This window comes from Alligator sinensis, unplaced genomic scaffold (assembly GCF_000455745.1).
Source record: "Alligator sinensis unplaced genomic scaffold, ASM45574v1 scaffold419_1, whole genome shotgun sequence".
In the NCBI taxonomy this organism is placed as follows: Eukaryota; Metazoa; Chordata; order Crocodylia; family Alligatoridae; genus Alligator; species Alligator sinensis.
The window spans coordinates 420,005-442,065 of NW_005842360.1; the positions used below are offsets into that span (position 1 = coordinate 420,005).

Here is a 22,061-nt window from a genome sequence, read left to right on the forward strand (position 1 = left end):
GCACCCCCAAGTTTTAAATCCAGGAATGATTTCCAGATTCTGTAGGGTGGCACAAGAACCAGAAGAAGCCACAGCACACCCTCTGATAGCTATTTAGGATCTGCAAGTCTAAAATGTGCAAAACACCCTTTACTTACTTAAATGTGCACCCTAGTACCCTCCTCATTACATAGAGACATAGCAACCAGAGCTGGCCTGGAATTTCAGGAAACAGGGTTTTTTCCCTCATTGGAACATATGCATCCACCCGAAGCAAAACTTGGGGGGGATCTACCAACTTCATTCAACCTTTCAGTGGGAAAGTTCTCTCTAAATGTTCAGGGCTTTTCCAGAATGCAATTTTGTTTGAAAACAAGAACGATCTCCTCATAAAAGAGCCTTGTGGTAAGAGCACTCAGCTAGGAGATGACCCATCCTGGCTCACATCTTCAAATCAGGCAGATGAGAGCCTTCAACCTGTGTCTTCTGCATCACAGGTAAGTGTCGCGAACACTGAGCCCACTGGGGTGGCTCTGACCCTCTCTAGGGTTTTTTATTTTGCAAAGTTCCTGGCTTTGGCTCCATGTAGAATGGGAACATTTTGAACACAGAGAAAAGCTTTGCAGGACAGGAAAAAAAAAAAAAAAAAAAAAATCACATATCCCTTTCTAGGTCCAGTGGCAGCATTTTTACCTAGTCACTTTTCTTTATAAATTAGCCTGATCCTGGCAACGCTGAGACGTGGGCACAACATTGTGAAGGTCTCACAAGCAAGAAAAGAGCTGAACAAATTGATTAGAGCATGTTCCTTTTGGAGGATTGCAGGGCACATAAAAAGAGACTGGCTGGCAATGCAATGAACCTTTATACCATGCAGCTAAGAAATCTAAAGCAGATGGCTACACTTTCCTCACTACTAAGTGACATGATGTAATGCAGACTCCAAAACCCCAAAGGACATGGAAAGCCATCAGATGGGGAGCCAAGAACATACATAAAACACCAATGATAACTGTTTAAGATTGAAGCCTGATACTGCTATTGAGTGTAGCAGACAAACCTTATAAGCTTAGATATCTGTTGGGGTAAAAGCAAACCACAACTTACTGTATAAAACAAGGCCTTTTAGGGAAGGCTGAACACCCCTGCCAAAGAAATGGGAATAAGGAAAATAGGACATCTAAATTTAACAGCAAAGTGTCTCGTAACAAAGAGGCTTGTAACCTTTTCTCCAGTACTTGGAATCAATAGGATGGCCATTGCCTGGATGTCAGCTAAAATATTTTCCAGTGGGGAAAATATTAATCTCTGATTTTAGAATTTCTTCTGGCAACGTTACCGTCAACAAATCAACTTGGACTTCATGGAAGTTGCTAGATCAGCAATCTTATGAAACTGTAGTCATATGCTAATAGGTGAGAAAATGAGAAGGCCAAGATTTTCCACTTGGGGGATTTTTGGTGGGTTTGGGGAGGATTGTCAAAGGCTCTTTATTAGGGTCTCAGAAAGAGACCCCTTTAAGGCATCAAACACAGAATCCAAAATCTCTTAAAAGTCTTGATCTAAATTTTTCTCCTTCTATCCCATTATGCTTCTGTAACTCTGCTTTAGACCTTAACCCCCCACTCACAAAGAGGCTTCCCCACCTCATTGTGCATAACTTATACCACTGCCCCCTTGTTCCATCCCAAATAAGTCTTCACCAACCCTACATGTGCGAGAGTCCTGACTATGCCACACCCTCAGACCTTTTCTCCCAATTAAAGCAGATCTGCTAGAGTCCCCAGTGTCTTAATTACTTCATAACTGATTACCAAGTTGCTTGAAAATTGCATTGCTTAGTTACCCAATCCAGAACAATGGAAGTGGTGCAATGCTGGCACCCACTGCATAAGCACTGGACTGCTTACTGGGGCCATGCGAAATTTCGCCGGCCCTTTCATTTCGACACTGTTTTGACTCAGTTTGAGGCTGAAACAGTAAAATCAAAGCAAAACAAAGGGTGTTGAAACAGCCTTGAAACAAAATGAGCCTAGTCAAAATGTTTCAGCCATAGCGCTGGGGATGGGAAGTCAGTCCGGCTGGGCTGACTTCCCATCCCCGGTACAAGATCCATCAGGGTTTGGGGAGTCAGCCCAGCTGGGCTGATTTCCCCATCCCCCCGGTGCAAGATCCATCAGGGGTTGGGAAGTCAGCCCAGTTGGGCTGATTTCCCCACCCCGGTGCAAGATCCATCAGGGGTTGGGAAGTCAGCCCAGCTGGACTGACTCCCCGCCACCAGCCTGATCTAGCTAAACAGTGGTGAAACAGCCTCACTGTTACGATGAAGCAAAATGGAACAGCTGTTTTGAATTGAAATGAAATTTGAAATGAAATGCTGTTCCGTGGAAACCTTGACACTCAAGGTGAGACGAAACGGTGCCGTCTCATACAGCCCTACTGTCTACCTGAAGGAGGAAGAATGAACTTCAGCATAAAAGACTGTAGTAATTTTTTTCCCCTCATTCTGCAACATTTACAACATTCCCCTATTGAAAGTCTGGGCTGTCTGCTAATAAAAACCCATAATCTTATTACAAAGTTCATACCTCTCTGCCATATGGTGGTATTATGAAAGTGCTTGGTTAAAATTAAATAATGTTTACCAGTTATATGCCTGCCAAGTCTAAGCCACTTACTGATGGGCAAATATTGAGTTTAGAGACAGGATAGGCCAGATCCTCAACTGGTGTGAAACAGCAGAGCTCCATCCTGGCACAGGCTTGTGAGGAGCTGTAGCTGAGATCAGAGCTCTGTGCATTTCCATTGCAGCTCTAATGGTAAAGCAACAACCCTCTAAAATGGGGTGGCTTAAAAAAACCAAAACCTGTTCAAAACATGAAGGTTTCCATGGGATCTCACAGCAAAGCAACTTTGGGTGCCTTTACACTGTGCTCGGGGGGGGGGCACCTTAATTGGAGCAGCTCTGAGAATTACTCTAATTAAAGTGCCCGCAGACTCTCATGCATCAGTGTCCCTGTGCTTCAAAATGACAGCAGGGGCACTTTAACTAAAGCTAATTAAAGTGCTGCCATTTTGAAGTACGGGGACACTGATACACAAGACACGGAAACGGCTGGACCATGCCAATTAGCACGCTGCAGCAGACTCGATTGATCAAGTCTGCTCTGATGTGCTGTTATTACAGCACATGGAAGCAATGTCCCCACACATCTACAGGTACCCTTTATGAGTAGGGCCGTGTGTGTGTGTATGCATGTGTGTGTGCGTGCATACAGTGCAGGGGAGGTGAAGAGAGTAGTTGTCACCAACTCTAGTGGACTAGTTCGGCAGCAAACCTTTCTAGTGTAGACAAAGCCCAAAGAGCTAGAAAGTGAAACCAAGCAGAAACAAATGGAATAGTCTTGTCTGGTTTCATTGCCTGAAACGTGAGCAGTTGAACACCAGGCAACTGTAACAGTGAACAGCAAATTGAAACACAAATATTTTGTGTCTACACACTTTCATAATACAGATCAGAGAATAAGACCTTTGCAAAATGCCAATTTTAACCTGCAAAATGTTCTTGTAGTGTACAGTTCCATCCATCATCCGTGCTACAGCTTGGCTTTGATCCAGTGGGATTCATGGCATACAGAAGTGGCTTGCTAGCTCAGGCCTCTGAATGTCTGTTAGCCACCCTAATTAAAGGCATGATGGGATGTGATGTATGATTCTAATTGTGCCTCCTGCCGTGTTACATGTGCATGGCAGGAGGCACAACTGTGAGATTGGGGGGTCAGATTCTAATTATGCCATACTGATAAGGGCTCCCAGCTGTGGGAACGCATGGAGCCTTTGGCTGGGATATGCTCCCACAGCTGGGAGCCCACCCCCCGCATCAGCTGATGCGCACTCCCTGCCCTGGGAGTGCATCTGAGCCCTTCAAGGCTCATTGTGCTCTCCAGGGTGAGGGCACTGGTCAGCTGATTGGGGCTGGGAGCACATTCAATTTATAGTGCAAGTGGAAACCAGTCACAAGGTTATTATACATCTTTTCTGTAACAACTTTGTGGCTTATTCCATTTCATTGCAGAATTGGTTAAATTAATGTATGACTGGGTTATATTTAAGACATATTCATGTTTTAAGTGCAACATCTGCCAGGAACCTAGTGGTCAGCATCTGACAGGATCATGAACACTTCTTGCTCTCATCTATGCTGATGATCGGCCAGTCATAGTCAGCTAAATCAGCTCCTCCCAAACCTATCCATCTGAACAGAGACGTGGATTTATATTGAGGAGCAACAATCTGGGAAATAAATTGAGAATATAGAAGAGCTGCCCTGCCACCACAATTTAAGAAAATGCCAAAAATGCATGTAATATATACTCCAATCTCACAACTTAAGTCTGGAGAGAGTGGATTTATTGTTGAAGGAGGCTGTTAGTTTCTTTCAAGAGTAATCTGCAGGTTTTTAAAGTGAGAAATGCTGAAACCAGAAGCCCAAAGTATATTTACATTTTACAGATGTGAGAGAACAAAATCCCTTCGCAGAGGGGAGGGAACTTCTTAAAGAAGAGAAACTTGTGGTTGACAGTAAATCTTTTGCATTTGTATTTATAACTCATTTAGGGGCCAGTCCCAAATTGGGCATTACCGCAAACACTCCAGGGTGGATCTCACGACTCAGAGTCATGCTATTAAAGTTATTGATGACTGTTAACAGGAGGAGTCATGGTAGCAAGAGCTAAGGGCCTAATCCTATTTATACGCAACTCTGTGGCAACTCCTGTTCATTTCAATGACACAGAACTATGCTGGAAGTAAGAGTTTTGCAGGATTCTGCAAATACCATCTAAAAGCTGGGGTTATAGGAGCGTTGACCCCTTCACATAAGACTGGAAACAACACATCACAAAGTTTTTACACAGTGCCCAGCTGCGTCACTTAACATCCATGTTATCAATTTTTATTTCTAAAGATCAGTCATTAGCTATTCTGGAGGAATGAAAAGGGCCAAGCAGCAATTGAAGGCCATCTATTGGGACATCTTCATGACAGAGAACTCAGGTGCCTGGTGTCACTTGGGAAGAGCTAGACTGCAACGCCCTACCCCAGTTACTGTGTCTTCACTGTAGTTCTGTGCGTGTCCCAAAGTTTCCTGGGGCTGCATCCCATGGTTCAGGGTGCTGCACTGAGCTGAACCACTTAGATTCTTGAGCAGAGAATCAGAGCACAACGTGCCCCTACTTCTGCAAGCCTGGTGAGGGTTGGGAGAATGATAAATTAGGAGAGATACTGGAATACCATGTCCTCACTTCAACGTGCATGGACAGTTACTAGCCTGACTGCAAACCTCACTCAGGTGTTAGCCTCTGGCCCCAAATGGGCCAACTATCTTGGGTTGAAGGCACCAAACTTGACCAAGATGTGAACGAGGGAAAGGTTGGGGCAGCACTAGGCAGGAACCAGTTACCTCTGCAGCATGACACACTTTGCAGACCCTTGCTGAAGGTGAGATCAAGAAGCCTTCTCCCGTCTCCGTGCATTTCCTCCTCTTCCTCTTAATTCATTTTCCAAACTTTGCCCTGTTTTTCCATTTGCAAAACGTGGTTAACTTTTTTAAATGGCCACTGATCCTTTAGGCTGTGGAGATCTTCAAGAAAAAAGATCTTCAAGATACAAAGCTGGTGTAGTGTGGCCTGAATCTGGGGACAGTCTGCCTTCCTACATCTGAGAGGTGAACACAGCCTTGCCTTGCTCTCAGTGGAGCATTCACTTGGAGGCCCAGTCATATGGCTCTGAAGGCCCCTGTGAACTATTTCAGTACTTTTAGCAGCTAACATGCTACTCTGTTGTTGGAGAGGGTGGGTGAAATAGCTGCCGTCCAAACTTGTTGGTGTGACAAGCAGATTTCAGAACTCAGAGAATTCAAGACCCCCTTTTCCCTCCACCTAAATATGGAAATGCATCCCCTTTAAGACTCAAAAGCCCAGCTGCCTTGTGACAGAAACCAAGAGAGACTCCCAGCCTTCCCTGGTTAAGTTTTATTTTAAACCTGTTCAGTTTTATTTATTTATTTAAAATAAAATTCCAGACTCGCCCTCAGCAGCTTCAATAGCAGAGCTCTGCATTTCAAGACAAAAATCTGGAGTATGCTGGAAATGTTGAGGACAGTGGGAAAAGCATGCCTAATGAACACAGAAGGCATACTGAAGCGCAAGTGGGTGAAGGGACTTAGAAGAGGGGCTGTCTCAATTCTGGGATTCCTTCCACACAATTCAGTTCTCATATTGCTGCAGAAGCAGCACCATCTAAGGCTGGGGATTCAGACTTGAGGTCTATTCCTCGCTCGGCCACTGACCAGATTGGTGACCTTAGGCATGGTCCATCTCCTTCTGCCACGCGTCAGCTCAGCCTGGAAGCTTCAGAGGAGCTGAAGACACCCAGCGCCCACTGAACTTCTGACTTCAAGTCTCTTTGATCCCAGCCTTTGATTGAAAGCCCCGCCTCACTGTGTTTATGCTGCCTGGCAAAATAAGGCCCTGATTCCAGCTGGGAACTCAGTTGTGGACACATAATGACAGCAGTGGCAGAGGAAAAAATACGGGTGGATAAAGTTCTGCAATGGTCTATGCACGGTGACTTTTATTTCCAATTTTAACTTGTCCTTGGCCTCTCCAAGTCCCTTCCTGATATTTCTGGCTTCATTCGATGTCCTTTGCTGCCTGACAGTGCCTGGTCTCAGACAGATGTTTTTGGTGGTATTAACTTGGCTATAGGGAGGGTGGGGGATAAATGGCATCGCATTCCTTGGCTGTCATGAGAACACATCTGACCTTAAAAATAGCTCAGCAGCGATTTAGCCAGCTCTTAAGTAAACACTTAGACCGAGAGTTTAAAGATAGCTGGGGGAGACAAGGGCCTGATTCCATTAAAGCGAATGGGAATTTGGTGTCCTCAGCCCTTAAGCAGCCTTGAAAAAAAAAAAAAATCTTAGTTTGATATGCGACTGGGAGGGCACAATGTAAACAGGCCCCTCCTTGCTGCCTGGCCCCATGCAGACTTACGACTTAAGCAGATGGAGAAATGCATAAAATAATACAAACAGAACAGAACTGTTGGTGGGAAGCCAGATAAAGCCCCAAGAGGGAATTTTGTACTTGGCACCAGCGTAATGTACTGAATCTGCACCCTCCTGCATGTAAAAGCAGGGGACTGATCATGATCAGCCACCTCAATTCTGCATTCAACATCTCACTTCTGAATGACATGTCAGGCAATGGACGGGTAAGGAGAGTTTGAGCCGAGCATTTGGCTTCACCTTTCTTTGAAAGGTCTGGCATGGGCAGGGCTTGGATTTAGAAAGACCTATAGCCCCAGCTCTGTCACGGCTTCTGCCCAACCCTCTGCCACATTTAATCCCAGAGAGAACAGCTCTCTCAGTCCTGAGCCTGCAACACATCAGGCCTGCTCCACGTTTCCTTCCCAGTTTGCTCAAGAGGACTCTGTAGCAGAGGAGTGATGCAAGTGCTGCCCCTGTGCATGAGAGCTTCAGCACCCAGCAGGACCCCGCAGCTGAACTGTGCTTGCTTGCCCTTTTAAGAAAAAGAGGGCATGTTTTACTAAGCATGATCCTACTAGAAAGATGCCGACCCAGCTTCTCAGGTTAGTGCCCTACCAAATTATAAGCCAGCTGCTTACAGAACCTGCTTAGGCCCCACCTCCTCTGGCCAGCATCTTTCTAACAAAGTGATTTCTCTAGAAAGCCTGTAGCTGGTTTCTATCTCAATGGAAACAGGACTTAAGTGGCTGCAACTAATGAGTGCCATTACCTTTGATTCTGCTGTTCCAAATATGTCATCTCTACCTTGGCAGGATTTCCCACTAAAAACGCAACAGGTCACTTGTCTTGTTCTTTGTTCTGACCTTGCTGGTCTTGGTACTTCCTCTAAACCCAGCTGAAAGGTCTGTAGGGCCAAACTCTTCACTTGATCCCTGGGAATCTTTGATTTACACCTGCTGATGATCTGGTCCTTCTCAAATCTAACCCTCAAACCATTTCAACACCTACAAGGGAAGGATAAAGCAGAGCACTTTGGTGATCACTGCACAGGCAGGACCTATTTAAAAAGACTTGCTGAGATTAGGGCAATTACCTGGGGTACATTAGGAATGAATATGTTTTAGTTGTACGAGGGCTGAGATGGCTAGTTTTTAGAAAAGATTTTCCACAAGCCATCCCTGGCTGCAAGCCTCCATAATGTCTAGCTTCAGTCAGAATTACAAACATGAGCGTCCTGTTATCAGAAACCCCAAGAAATCCCGATCTGGTAAATATGAATCCCATGATTTTTCATGCCACAGGTTTAAGGCTAAATCATGACCTCAAGCATTATATCCGTCTCTCGCTAGCTTTTGATTTTGCTCCCCAAGTAAATAATGCAAAGTGAGAACAGGGGTAGGAAAAATGCAAATTAGAGTGGTCCAGTAAAATTGTTTTTATTTCTGTAATTTCATAAGTATAAAACAAATCAGCTCAATATTGTGCGAACAGAGTGGACCATATGTATGTGACTACAATGAGCCTTCTTAAGTCTTCACAACACACCTGGCTATTTACATCAGGCAAAGTACATAATTTAGGAATCAGTAATTTAGTGGAAAAATATCTCTCGTATAATAAAATAGGAAACCTTGTTTCTTTCGCTTCTATTTCCCCCCTCCCCCAAACAACTTTTATCCAAAGATATAACAATTTACCTGTCGCTGCTAAGCGCAGTCAATGAGATTTCTAGGTTCAGCTGTTCAGGCATCATATCAAAATTTTATGTTCAGAGATTCAAGCCATGGCATTAAGACCACCTGTAAACAAGTCAATGTTTTCTCTCTCCAGTGCCTGAAGTGCACTGACAAAAGCACAGCACAGACTCTGCACAGCATGGGCAAGAATCTGCTATAGATGTCTCCAAAGTAGCACACGTCTGCCTGGGCTCATAGGTATCGAGATCTACATGGGTTTACTGTTCCATTCTTACTTTTCCAAAACCTGAATGACACCAAAAGGAGACAATGCAAGGGGCACTTTTAACCTTCTCCATATGTCATCTTACTAGTTTAGTTCCTGCAAACCCCAAACCAAAGATAATCCCAATCGGTAGCCTAAATAATCCATCATTTCCACTCCCAGGGAGTTTAAGGACCTTTACTTTGGCTTTGTAAACCACCTCCCCAATCCACTAGCAGAACCCGTTCTTCTCTCACTAACCTCAATGGGATTCCAGGTCGCACTGGAGGGGTGGTGGGATGAAGAAAAGCTGGGAGAAAGTGGAAGATCTGGGAATTGCTATATAGGGAATCAGGGGCAGGGGACTGGTGAGACAGGCAGACTGATATTGCTTGTCTATTTGGGAAGCAAGTGGAGTAAGTGAAGCTAAAGTATTTGAAAATCCCTATATCAGGCACAGAAGAATATCATGGCATTTTTGCATCTTGGTCTATTGCAGGGGTCAGCAACATTTTTGGGTGGTGCTAAAACACCCTGCAACCTCGACTTGTAAGATGTTGTTGTGCCAGGGATGGATGGGGGGGTAGTGGGGAGAAACGGAGGGGTCTCGATCCTTGTTGTGGCAGCGCAGCCCTGGTCCCTTCCCTGCCGTCTGCCCCAAGGTCTGCATGTACCCGCTGCCAGCAACAAGCCAGGCCGGGGCTCCACAGATCCTGGTGCAGCTGCTTGCAGCCTCTCTGCTGCGAGCCCAGGCTCCGTGGCCAGCGGGAGCCCAGGCCAGCTGTGGCACGCCAAGCAAAATGGCTTCACATGCCAGGGGGTTGCTGACCCCGGGTTTATCAAGAAACATCAACTCTGTAGGTGGTGGGGGCTTTTCATAACAGCCAGGATCATGCCTCACTTGGGGCATGCTGCCTTGGGGGTGGGAGACAAAAGGGCTGCCAAAGTAAAGCAGGAAAGCATATTTGCATACATCTGCTGGACAGTCCACAGGGATAATATACCCCCACATTGGTCCTTGTTGTGCACACTGGAGCTCTTCACTCAAGCACTATGTGCAGGGCTTTGCTTTTTACATCAGGACCACGGACAGCACTCAAGACAATCCAGTCTGAACATGTCTTCCCATTTACAGCCAGGGTGTCTCTTACCTGCTGTGTGCTTGCAGAGATTGGGAATGCAAAGTATTGAGAGAGCAGGTGGGCTGGCCCTGAGCTTCCCAGCAAGCAGGAAGCAGATAAGTTTTCTACCCATTTCATTCTCTATCAGGAACATTGCACATTTATTCTTGCATTAAAGGCGACAGCTGTTCCTGGATGTGAAAAAGAGAATTTTTAGGCCTTGATCTTGCAAACGCTCATGCTTTAAAGGTTCTTGTGATGCACATCATTCTGATTCAAAGCCCAGTGCAGCCAATGGAAAGATTCCCAGTGATACAGTGTCCAATCCCTTGTGCACAAAGTGAGTGATACAGGTGGGAACAGGAATTTGCTATGCAAGTGCTCTTGTGCCAATCTGCCTTGTATGAAAGCCTGTGCCTCACCCTGTACTGTGCATCTTGCCAGGATTCAGGTCTCCAAAAGTTCCATTTTAAATCCCTTTTCTTCACCACCACCTCCAGCCTGGGCAAACTCATCCCAGCCCCACTTTTGTTGCAGGAGTTTCTCAATCCCTCCCACATCTCCAATTTCTTGTTATTTGCAGACACCTTCTGGTACTACCCAGGTCTTGAAACAACTCTTAGAAGCATACATAAAGCAGCATTATCATAACAGTGCCAGAATCTCGTTGAATACCCAAAGCAAATCCAATGTTCAACCCATGGGTAAGCATCAAGACTCTTGGCCACATTAGTTCAACAAAGGAATTGAAAGAAAACAACATTTCAGAGGTGGCACCAATTATTCTCTCCACTGCCGTTTCAAATAAGAGCTGTCTTTTCTTCGAAGAATGAACCCTTCCTGATACGATCAAGTTCTTGGTGAGAGCTCATCCAGTCATAAGCCACAATGACACTCAGGTCCTGAAACAGCACAAAACTGACTCTACAGCCATTACACAAAGCTCAACCCCTAGCACTTCTTCAAGAGGTAGGAGCACCTTGGCTCCCAGGATTATTGTATTACTGTCATCCAACATGTTAAATGGCCCCTGAGAAATTAATTTAAAGTGCTTGTGGAAAGCCACATGGGCTACTATTCTGGTGCTCACTCATGAGGAGTTATGAATAGTTTGTTCCTTTTATTTAGGAGGGTGTGTTGCTGGAAGAATTGCTGGAAAGAGGTGGGATTTAATAAAGAAGTTTGAATATCCTAGAAGGCAAAAGGGTGCAATTCCCAGATTCTTTTTTTCAGAAAGGGACAGGTACTACTAGACTCTTCCCCCCTTCCCTCTGCCCAAGGCTGCTCTCTGCAACATGCAGTACGAAGAAACTGCTACGCCAGTGTACGTCTCCATTCTATTGCACACCATCCAATGCTTCAGTAAGATACAACCGAGACCCAGTTCCACAACTGGGTCAGGAACTTCCAAGTCTACACAAAATAATAAACTTACTATGGTATGTTAGAGCATCCAGCATGCTGCTGGTGATGTACAAACAATAAATAACTACTCTGACTTATCCAGACCCGCCACCAAACCATAAAAAGGAAAAAAAAAATAAAAAATTCAATCTAAGGATATTTTTCTACTTCATTAAAATATTTGATCTCTAATCTCTCTAACTGCAAAAAGCCAAGAACAAAACTTATCTTTAACAACCATTCAAGGCACAGGCAACAAAAGAAAATCAAAGAAAGATGTGATTCCTTAGTTTAAGATCATACAGAAAAATCATGGACACTTTGAAATGGGGCACCCTTAAGAGAGTACCTCTTGAAGGTGTCTTCAGGGCAGATTTCATCAACTTGATATGAAATATTTTTAGAATATATCAGATGAGTATAATGAAAAAGGGCAAATGGAAATTGCTGCTGTTGAGAAGAGTGAGCCTTTTGGCTGGATTAAGGCCATGGTTTGTTGCTTTCTTTTCCCTTATTTCGTACCCTGTAATGCACCCATACAATCACAGAGCAGCAGGGATGCATTTTAGTAACAGGGACGCTAAATTAGTAACATCTGAACAGAAACTAGCATTGCCCTACTCCAGCCTGCACCGTGCCCTTCTTTTATAAGTAATCACAATGAATTTGCGGGGATCCACAGGACCCATGTTTCCCAGTATCAGATGAGGCAATGCAAAATGACCAGTAGGAATTTAAGAGAGATTTAAGAAGTCCATGATTTTACCTCTGCTTCTTACATACCCAATGAGACAGCCTTTCTTTCGTTTTTTTAAAGACACTTTACATTACAGAGCTCAGAATAAGGCCATTGAATGTTTTAGGAAAAGAAAAGCACACATTTAGGCTAAAAAAAAATACCACCACCCAGGCCAGATCCTCAGCTGCTGCAAATCAGGGTCATTCCAGTGGGGCAACTGTTTCATACCAGCTGAGGATCTGGTTCAGAGGTCCAACCCAGCACTGATCTCTGCTGGATGCAAATGAGTACCAGCAGTGGGGCTTTACAGATGAAGCAGCTTGCAAACCTGGCTGGACAACACTTTCTGGACACCCTCTCCCCTCATTCCCTCCTCCCCTGCAAAAGAAAGGACGACCAGGATGTTATACACCAATTTCAACCATGGGATAGCAGAAACATCTCCCCTGAAGGCAATCCATTTACTCACATGAAGGCAGAATTTAGCCTGTTAATCGTGGATTAAATTTCTACTGGTTATTATTTACCAGCCTGTTCTGAAAACCCCCCCAAAAACACAGGGAGCTAGGGGAGAAGGGGTGCAGTGAAAGGTGGACTTCACCCTTGTGCACCAGTTCCTTGAAGGCTTAGTCAGTGTCTGGGCCATGCTGGGTGAGTTAGTGGAACTGGCCTCTGAGAAGGAATCAGTCAGCCTGTGAAATCACCAATTAAATCAACTTGGATGTGACACATTAGGAGAAAAAATTCTCCAGGATGGTGAATAGAAATTTTTCCGGTGAATGACTTTCCTGTAACCGCACAGTATCTATAAAGATATATTTGTAAAGAGCTCCATATTAAAATTCCTTGAATACATTATATATTAAATACAGTAACAACATTTTCATGCAATGTTTTCTGTACAATTGAATCAGCTCAGTAGTATAACAAGTCTGTACATTCCCACTGGTCTGGGGCACTACCCATCTTTTTCAATGCTGGTGATGGAGAAAGAAAAAGGAAGGGATGGTGTTTGGCACATACTGTACATCACGTGGCCAGCTGGTCGAAGCACAGCCAGCTTGTCTGCACACATGTGAAAGAGAACCAAAAAAAAGCAATGGAGGTTTTTAAAAAGAAAAAAACAAAACCTGATCAGGATAGTAACCGAGAAAAATGATATCAAATGATATCAAAAGCATTGCTTGGCCCTAGTGCCATTGTGTACACAAGGTTGTAGTTTAGAAAGAAGGAAAAGCCGCCGACTCCTGCTAACTGAGTATCATCGGGACAGGGCTCTGAGGAAAGGGAGGAATGAGGAAGTGGGAGTATTTAGAGAGCTGGAAAAGCAGCTGGCTGTATTTACAGCCAAGCCCTCAGCTGGTGCAACATGGATTTTGACAGAGCCAGGCCAATCTACTGGTACATACAACCTAATGCTACTATGCAAAATATCATCTGCACAACTCTTCTACTGGAAAACAATCTCAAAGGACTGGAATAAAGGAAGTGCCTTTAAAGGGGAGTCCACAAGTGACAGTGCTCAGGAAATGGGGCTTTATTTTGTGGACATTTGTTTCCCCTGTTGGAGGCGTAGCACTGATTTTAAGAATGGTAAAGAAGATCATAAGGGAACAAGAGGTGTCCCCCAAAGCTAATATTATTATCTAACGCTCAACTGCCATCTGAGAATTAGTCTCATGTTCTACTTTCTGTACAATTATTAAAAAAAAAAAAAAGTGCTTGGTCAGAAAGCTTGATCAAGAATGGGCAGTAGATGTGGTTGATTCTAAGATCCATCATTCCCATGTTTTGTTGTAAAAGTTTACTCTACATGGAAATGTTTCAGACTGAAAGCATAGGAAGAGATTTAATGAGGTCATACAGAAGAGGAAGGACAAGAGAACTAAGCCACATTTGGTGTCTGATGAGCCTGAGAAGATTCAAGATTTTCAACATGGAGAGAAGATAATAACAACACAGTAAAACAAAGGGGGAGGGAGGGGAAATCTACAGTTGCAGCCACAAAAATCTCTGTAAGTGCACATCTGCAACATGCACACCACTAGTAATTCTATCAGGACACAGGATATCTATGTCCATACACTGAAACGATCTTGATGTATGCTACTAAAGTCGGGCAGCTAGGTAGCATGGCTGTCAAAGCACCAGCACTGCCATCTAGTTCCTATGGCTTTGGTGGACATGAGTCTGCTCAACCGGAGGCCAACCAGCCTGAACTGTTGCATCTTATGTGCCTCTTTCACTTATCCTTCCTGTCCTCCCATGCAGCTCAGTGTTTTCTTGGCGCCCATTTTTGCCATGCCGCACCATCTTTTTCAGCTCTGGAATGCACCCCTGGCATTTCTCACGCACAGGTTCCACAAACCACTTTGATATCATGACTTCTCCTCTTACTGTGCTGTCACCAAGTGAAGGATGCTTGCTGACCTCGCTCTCGAGGGCTATTTTTAAGAAGTGTCACTAATTTTTCATGAATAGATCCCCAAAGAGCTGTGTTACAATGACTCAGTTACATATAGTTCCATCCCCAAACCATAATTTAGCTGTCCAGTAATTGCACCATTATATACAGGAAAGAAAAAAAAAAAAAAGCTACGAAACGAAACAAATCAGTATTTTTCTTTTCGACAATTCACCCGCATTAGTCTGATAGTTGGACACATGCATGTCCTGCTGGCTTCTAGTCATGGTCACACATGCAAGACTTCAGTCCGAGTTGCAGCTTAGGGTTCCTTTATTTAGATAGTGAGCTTCCTTTGTGTCATTCATTTCTTGTCTTCTTCTGAAAAAGAAAGGAAATTGGCTTATGGTTAACAAGCAGGGCTGATCACCTGTCTTTTGCTATCAGCATAAACACTTCACTGGTTCACAGAGCTAGGAAAGACCTCACAGTCATGAAAAGGCTGGTGTCAGGAGTCTGGGCTTACAAGGTATTAACATCCAATCACCGTGAGCATGGACCACCAAGCAGCAGGATCTGTTGCCCAGCTCCCAGATGTGACGCCTTTACACGCCTTTATCTGCATCTTTCACATGCAGATGCCCAAGCCCCATTCAGCCGCCATGGAACAAAACCACTTGGTAGTTCTAAGATGCTCTCTTTCCCAGGATACCCAAGCACTCTGTAAACATTTCCTGAGCCACTGGAAGGTCAATAGTTATCCTCAGTCCACTGATAGGGAAACTGAGGCACACAGAGTAATTTAGACAAGATCGCTCTAAGCAATCACAACTAGGTTGGGAAAGGATGCTAGATGTCTCCAACTCCTAAGCCTGTGCTGCAGCCACAAGGCCATTCTTCTCCAGATGCTGGCAGCAAGAGATGCTTGCTATGAAACATTTCATCATTTAAGCGTTCAAGGAAACTATGGTGTTCATAGATTTCACAGACATTAGGGCTGGAAGGGACCTTGGAAGATCATCAAGTCCAGCCATCATGTGTTGACACGATGCTTTACAGAGCTAAAGCCCTCTGTAATGGGGATTGAGAGCATAAGTTCTCCTGCCAGCTTTGAAAATCTCATGTTAAAAACATGGGGCCAATGCCCAACAGTACTGGTTGGTATCTTTGAGCAGCTGCAGTGACTTCATTTGGGCTCCCCAGGAAGGAGCTATTAATACGCAGCACAGAAAAGGCTACACATACCTACCCCCTTTGTCAATAAGAGCACACATTCAGAAAAGAACCGGAAAGGTAGGTCTCAGAAACATTTAACTGTGCTTCAGCATCTCTACTCGTGGAACTGGCAAAGGGACTGTCATTTTAACAATCCTGGCTAGTAAAGTCCCTCTTTGAGGATGCAATGTAGGGCTGAACAATAAATCCAGTTTTATCACTGCAGATCAAAGTTCCTTCGGTCTGATCCATTTTAAAAAGAAAAAGAATTTTTCAAAAAATGTTGCCAAAGTTCATTTTCCCCTTACACTAATGATTCCTATTGTATCTGATAAGTTTTTAATGCACTTACTCTCCTGTGTACTACTTGCAGTCGGATTTTTGAAAACCTGTGGGATTGCATTTAACTCCTCCGTGCTCTTTAACATTGCCAGCCACAGAGACTGGAATAAATAAATTAAGTTCCATTTTAACTTTGTTTCCAGTTTCAGTTTTTAAACAGCAAGTGTTACCTACTTTTCTATAACATGCACTTTCCATAGCGCACGCTGGAAGTTCCTCTCCCGTACAATTACCACAGTACATATCTAAACCTTCTAAATAACACTTGATCCCCAGATCAACTTAAAGTGCACGGCAAGTGATCTGTTTACGTTGCACTTATAACTGCTACCTGAGCTAGTAAATGGTGCTTAGGAACAGAAACAATTTAGCTTTAATGATCTTTGTAAAGTACAGAATTAACAAATTCTGATACACCGGAAGAAGTCAAGAAATACACAGCAGTTAAAAACCAGTGTAATGCCTCATAATGCCTCCAACACACCAGTGGAGTGCCTCAATGACTCGGGTGTTTAAACTCCCACCGGAAGTGAACAAGACTTTAGATCTTATGGCCTCATCCCCACAAACCAGGGTGTGTGGTTGCTGCAGGAAAAGAAGCAGAAGCACAAATTTGCACCACTGCTTTCTGCCCTGGTGCACGCCCCTGTATGTGGGGTTAGTACAGGAAAAAATGCTCTGGGTAGGATAGGGGAGGCTGGGACCAGCACCTAGGCTGGCCCCCCCACCCCCCAGCCTTACCCTATGAGCCTCCCAGGGCAGCAGCAGAGGCAATTCAGGTGTGCGGAGCCTGGCCAGCAGCCAGAGCATGGCTCTAGGCAGCCAAGCTGTGGTTTTGGGAGGTGCACACTGCTGCCACATAGGTTGCTCAGCTTTTTCTTGACATTTTTTTTTTTTTTTTTTTTTTTTTTTGACACTGGGAGATCCTGGTGTAAAAAAAAAAAAGGAACAACAAGGGCCCCCCACCCCAAACCCCTGCTGCACTGCAAACTAGCAGCATGGTGAATGTGTGCAGGTGCAGTGCGTGCTGTTTGCAGTGCCACAAACCAAGTGTGTGCTCATCTGGATGTGCCTAAGTGTCTTTAAGATGCTTGTGAAAATGTCACCCAGTAGATTTTAATAAAACCTGAAATGCAGAGGACTGTGATACCCTGCATTAAACCTGGCATTTTTAAAGAAGAACATACATTCTTTAAAACTTGGGGAGTTAGGTGCCCAAACCCTACTGTATTTTAATGATCACTGGACTCCTCAACGTGTCACACCCTGAAAATCCTGAACAGAACTATCTGCTCGTCAGGGAAGGATTTTTTTGCTAAATGCAGAAACAGCCCATTTTTATTTATGACCATTATTTACCTGCTACCATTTTATTCCTGCCTCACAAAGCTAAATCCTTTGTCCTCATGGGCTTTCAACTCTTCTAAACTTTTGTCTGACCTACATGTTCACATGAACTTGCATGCTTGCCTTTTCTTTTCCTTTTTTATGTCTTTCTTAAGACATGTCTTTTATGTCATCACCCAAGACCATGCTTTTCTTTCTACAACAGAGAATGCTGGAGAAATCTGGCTGTTTGGATACAACACAGGTTGTTCCCTACCCCCCCAGAGCTATACAGCTGCTAACAAACAGCCGCATTACATGTGATGCAGGAAATAAGTGTCATTGCTGCTGGAACCCTTCATTGCAGCTTTAGCTCAGAGCAAGGGCCCCTCAAAAGGGTGCAAAATATAAAACTTTTCACTCCTCAAGCAGTTCCCTTTAGGACAGCTGAAACACATTGCTGGGATGTTTCTGTGCCTAAATACAGGCTTTCAGTTTACAGAGTACTCAGTGTACCGTGGCCACCTTTCCGAGCGCTGCCATGCTGAAGTGAACTTCTAGTATTTACTCTACAAAGAGTTTTTCCCCCACATACTCCCTCTTCTGGTTTGCAAACCAGGTAAAAAAAAATCAGTGAGACATGAGGGTCCCATGTGGGGAAGTTCACACTTCCCAAAGGTAAGAGCAATATTCTTTCTGATACCATCCCTTAACTCAATCAAATAACTTAGTATACACAAAAACATTCTTTTCCCTGCCACGTAAGAGTTTGGCTAAGGTAGCTACAGAGAGAAATTACCCTACAAGGACACATTATGAACTTGGGAATACAGCACCATCTCATCCAGTATCTGACTCCAGTAGGGCCCAAATACTATTTAGTCCACATTGCTAGTGCATTACTACAGAGACCTTTGTATACTCCTGGAAGCTTTTTATGGATTCTTGTTATTTCTAGGGGGAAGTATCTTTTTGGCAGATAACAGAGCAGGTATCTTTGCTACACGGCGCACCTGATTTACGATCAGAAGCAAAGCCAAGGTTTCCACAGCTCAGAAAAATATATCCATTATTTTGGCATTTAATAGTATGGAGTCCTGCTTTACAACTCACTTCTCTTGAAGTCACTCTGTCAGTGGAATTATGCCCAATTTACACAAAATCTAAAGTCAGGCCCTATCTGTCCATTGCTTCCACTTTTTGCCATGCCACTCAAATGCTTACGAACAGTTATTCAGGCAAGAGAGTCTACAGCTCAGAGATGCAAGTAGTAAAATGCGTCTCGTGTGCACTTAATTGGACAAGTTATCCTCGGTGGCCGAACTGCTAATACAACTACACAGCCCCTCGTTAAAAAGAAACTACTGCAGCAGACAAAAGAAGATGGTGATAGAGCAGTTCAGGTATCTCATTATGGTTTCAGAAGCATGAGTTCAACCCCTGCTTTGGGCTCATGCCAAAGGTTGCCCACAGACAAGCCAGCTACAAATGGGTACTGAGACCATCAGACTGGGAAGTCAAAGGAGGAAAGAGGCGATTCTTTAGCCACATCATTATCTTTTGTGACCTTGCTAGAGAGACCAGCATATTGTAGTCATTCTAACCATCAAGCTTTGGGACTGAACTTTGCTCTTTAACTTGACTGTAGAGGCCTGAGTGACAGCAAGAGTAGCAGGGGGCAGGCTTTGGGAGCCTGAGACCAATTAAAGCTGTCACCTAACAACTAAGCAAGTAGGCTGAAACAAATGACTAAAGACAATTATGAAAAACAACGAGATAAACTAGCTTGAAACTACATATGAAAAAGATGCATCAACACAGGTCCTGCAAAGAGAAACTGCACTCTTCAATCTACTAGAGTGACCTGCAGCCAAAATAATGGCTGATAATTTATTTGGTCTTTCAAGAAGTCTTTCAGGAAGCGTCCCTTAAGTGGCTACCACAGAAGCTATAGATGGAGTAAACTTTATCTACAGATTATAAATTGAGCCAGAGGCAGAAAAAAAAGGAGAACAACCCACTAATCTTCCTCAAGAAAAAAAATACAGTAATGGAATGAAGTGATGCAGATGAATACACTGGATATCACTGCTCAACATGCAGGGTTGATCAAAAAGAACAAACCAAATAGTTATTTGGCTGCATGTATCCTGAAAATGTTATACTGCCATGTTCTTCATTCACACTTGCCATCTTGTGCTCAGCACTTCTCAAAGTGACACATGAGAAATACGGGGTCCAGAGATGGGTGATGTAGCTGCCTGTGTGCGTGGAATGACTACCAGCTGAAGGGGTGTTGAAAAGATCAGAATCCTTTAGTTTAGAGATGAACAGAAAAGGACGCTGCAGAACTAGACAGTTGGTGCACAGACAAACAACAATTGTATCCGTGGCAAACGCTAGGGCTATAACCCATGATGATGCAGCTGTTTCCTAGGAGTCGTTCCATCATAATACAAGTGTAACAAAACCACTCTGACTTTAAAGTTGTTCAAGATTAGGAAGAGATTTACCAACTTTTCACGCTACAAGAGCACACGGATGTAGCAGCTGCCTCCTAACAGCTAATACTCACTCTAGAACAGCAGCTCCCTCACCCCGTTTAAAGTGCCCAAAATGTTCCTTTGTCCAAGCCCTCGGGAAGGCAAGAGTAAAAAAAAAAAATGGATGGGCCAAGTAGTTTTACATAATCCCAGAATCTCCCCTTCCAGCATGCTAAGTAGGGCTGTGCAAAATGGCACCGGTCCTCTCCGACTTGAGTTTTGAGGTTTTGACGGCACAGCGTTTTGTTTTGAATTTCATTTCAATTTGAAAAAGCTGTTCTGCTTTGCTTCGTCGAAACAGTGAGGCTGTTCCGACGTTTCGCCCATTAGCTATAATGGGGAAGTTCGAAACAGCCTCTCTCATCTGGCAGGCAGATCGGGGCTGCGGGGCCCCGATCTGCCTGCCCGATGAGGGGGGGAAGTGCGTCCAAGTGGGGGGAGGGAAGCCGGTGTTGCCGTCTGGGGAAGGGAACTGAGCCGGATTGCTCAGTTCCCCTCCCCAGCCCGATCGTAGCTGGACCGACTTCCCATCCCCAGCCCGATGTACGTGGAATTAAAAAAAAAAGCAAAACAAGAAAACCCAAGGGCTGGAACGTCAGCTGCTCAACACACGCAGCTGAGAGACCTGGCAGAGAACTCTCCTCCCAATGAATAATGGATGTCTTGACTTCTTCTGCAATGTGGCCCCATTTGAAGCTGCTGAGCCTTCCTAAAAATTCTGACCTTGCTTGGATATAAAATGGCTCTAATGGAACTAAGACGATTTCCACTGTCTGATCCGTAGGCTTGCTCTACATTTTAATGTTGTGAGAGTACAACTGATAGCACGCTCCTTACATAGATGTACCCTTTTTTCACTGATGACACAATGTAGTTCTACGCTTCACACCAAAACCAGCAATGCCACTGGACTGTGTTGTCCTGCAGCTGCAAGTCACGACCACAGATGCTGGACATCTGCCAGAACGTATGCCCAAGAGCTATTCAGACAATCCACCCAGAGGCTGGACAGCCAGGTTACCACAGGACGCAATGAGTTTGGCAATGGAACAGGAACGTGATTGACAGGGACAATACACACAAGAGAGAGAGCCAACCCTGTGTGATCTGGAGTCCTGCAGGCTTTCAGCTGGTGCTCCCCATTCCACATGTTTCTGACTGTCTTGAGAATTCCTGGTGAAAAACGACAATGCCAGATTTAAGGGATATTTTTCAATAATATTCAGAGGAATTTGATTGAACAAACAAAGGATTTTTTTCTTTAAAAAGTGACAATTCAAGCACAGCCTGGAATGATTGTGTTCTCTTGCTGTGATTAAATAGCGGTGTCAGAATCCTTTGCTGTCATGAGACACGAGGCAAATCATACAAATCAGCATTAGCGTGATGCAGCACTGTAACAGTGTGGGTGAAAGGTATGAAATGGAACAGGTGGGTTGGCAGCAAGGCAGATGGGACCCAGCAGCAACAAATATCCAGGGAAGTGATTGCACTAGTTCAGAATTGTGGTTTCTATTGCAGTAGCAGCAAGAGCACCGTAACACTCAGGACCCTACATGCACAGAATAAAAGAAAGGTCTTGCCCCAATGAGCTTTCAATCTGAATAGAGAAAAACAAGAAATAGAAGAGAAAGAATTACCCCCATTTTACCGATGGTCAAGTGATGTCTATAAATATTAAAGTGACTTGGTCAAGGATTACACAACAAGCCATGGCAGAATTGAGCGTTAAACTTGATCTCTTAAATCCTAGTTCTGGACCTGGACCATAAGGCTATTGTTCCATTATGGTTTTGGGAATTGAGAGTAAAACAAGGAGAAAAAAAAAATATCAAGAATCTGACTGACTTTCAGAAAAATGTCATGGTCAACCAAGAAAAAGGCATTTTCCTCTTGCTTATTAAAAAGGGCCCCATCTATCTGTATTTCCTAATAGTGGGTAACTTGAATAATTTACTAATTATGAATCACTAGCCCATAAGCAGAAGCCAACCAA

General features: G+C 44.1%; 1 protein-coding gene across 3 annotated transcripts in view; it reads right to left on the reverse strand.

Moving 5' to 3' along the window:
• Positions 1-8,455: 8,455 nt before the first annotated feature.
• ATP2A3 (ATPase sarcoplasmic/endoplasmic reticulum Ca2+ transporting 3) overlaps positions 8,456-22,061 on the reverse strand; it is a 101,567-nt gene continuing 87,961 nt past the window's right edge. Inside the window, exons 20-21 of one of the 3 annotated variants that reach the window (XM_006029152.3) lie at positions 21,163-21,238; positions 8,456-15,020 (exon numbers count right to left, since the gene is read on the reverse strand). In XM_006029152.3, the coding sequence (XP_006029214.1) occupies positions 14,945-15,020; positions 21,163-21,238 (152 nt within the window). In that variant the 3' untranslated portion in view covers positions 8,456-14,944. Of the gene's footprint in view, positions 15,021-21,146; positions 21,239-22,061 lie in introns of all 3 variants that reach the window. The other 2 variants (XM_025210615.1, XM_025210616.1) reach the window with 2 other exon arrangements.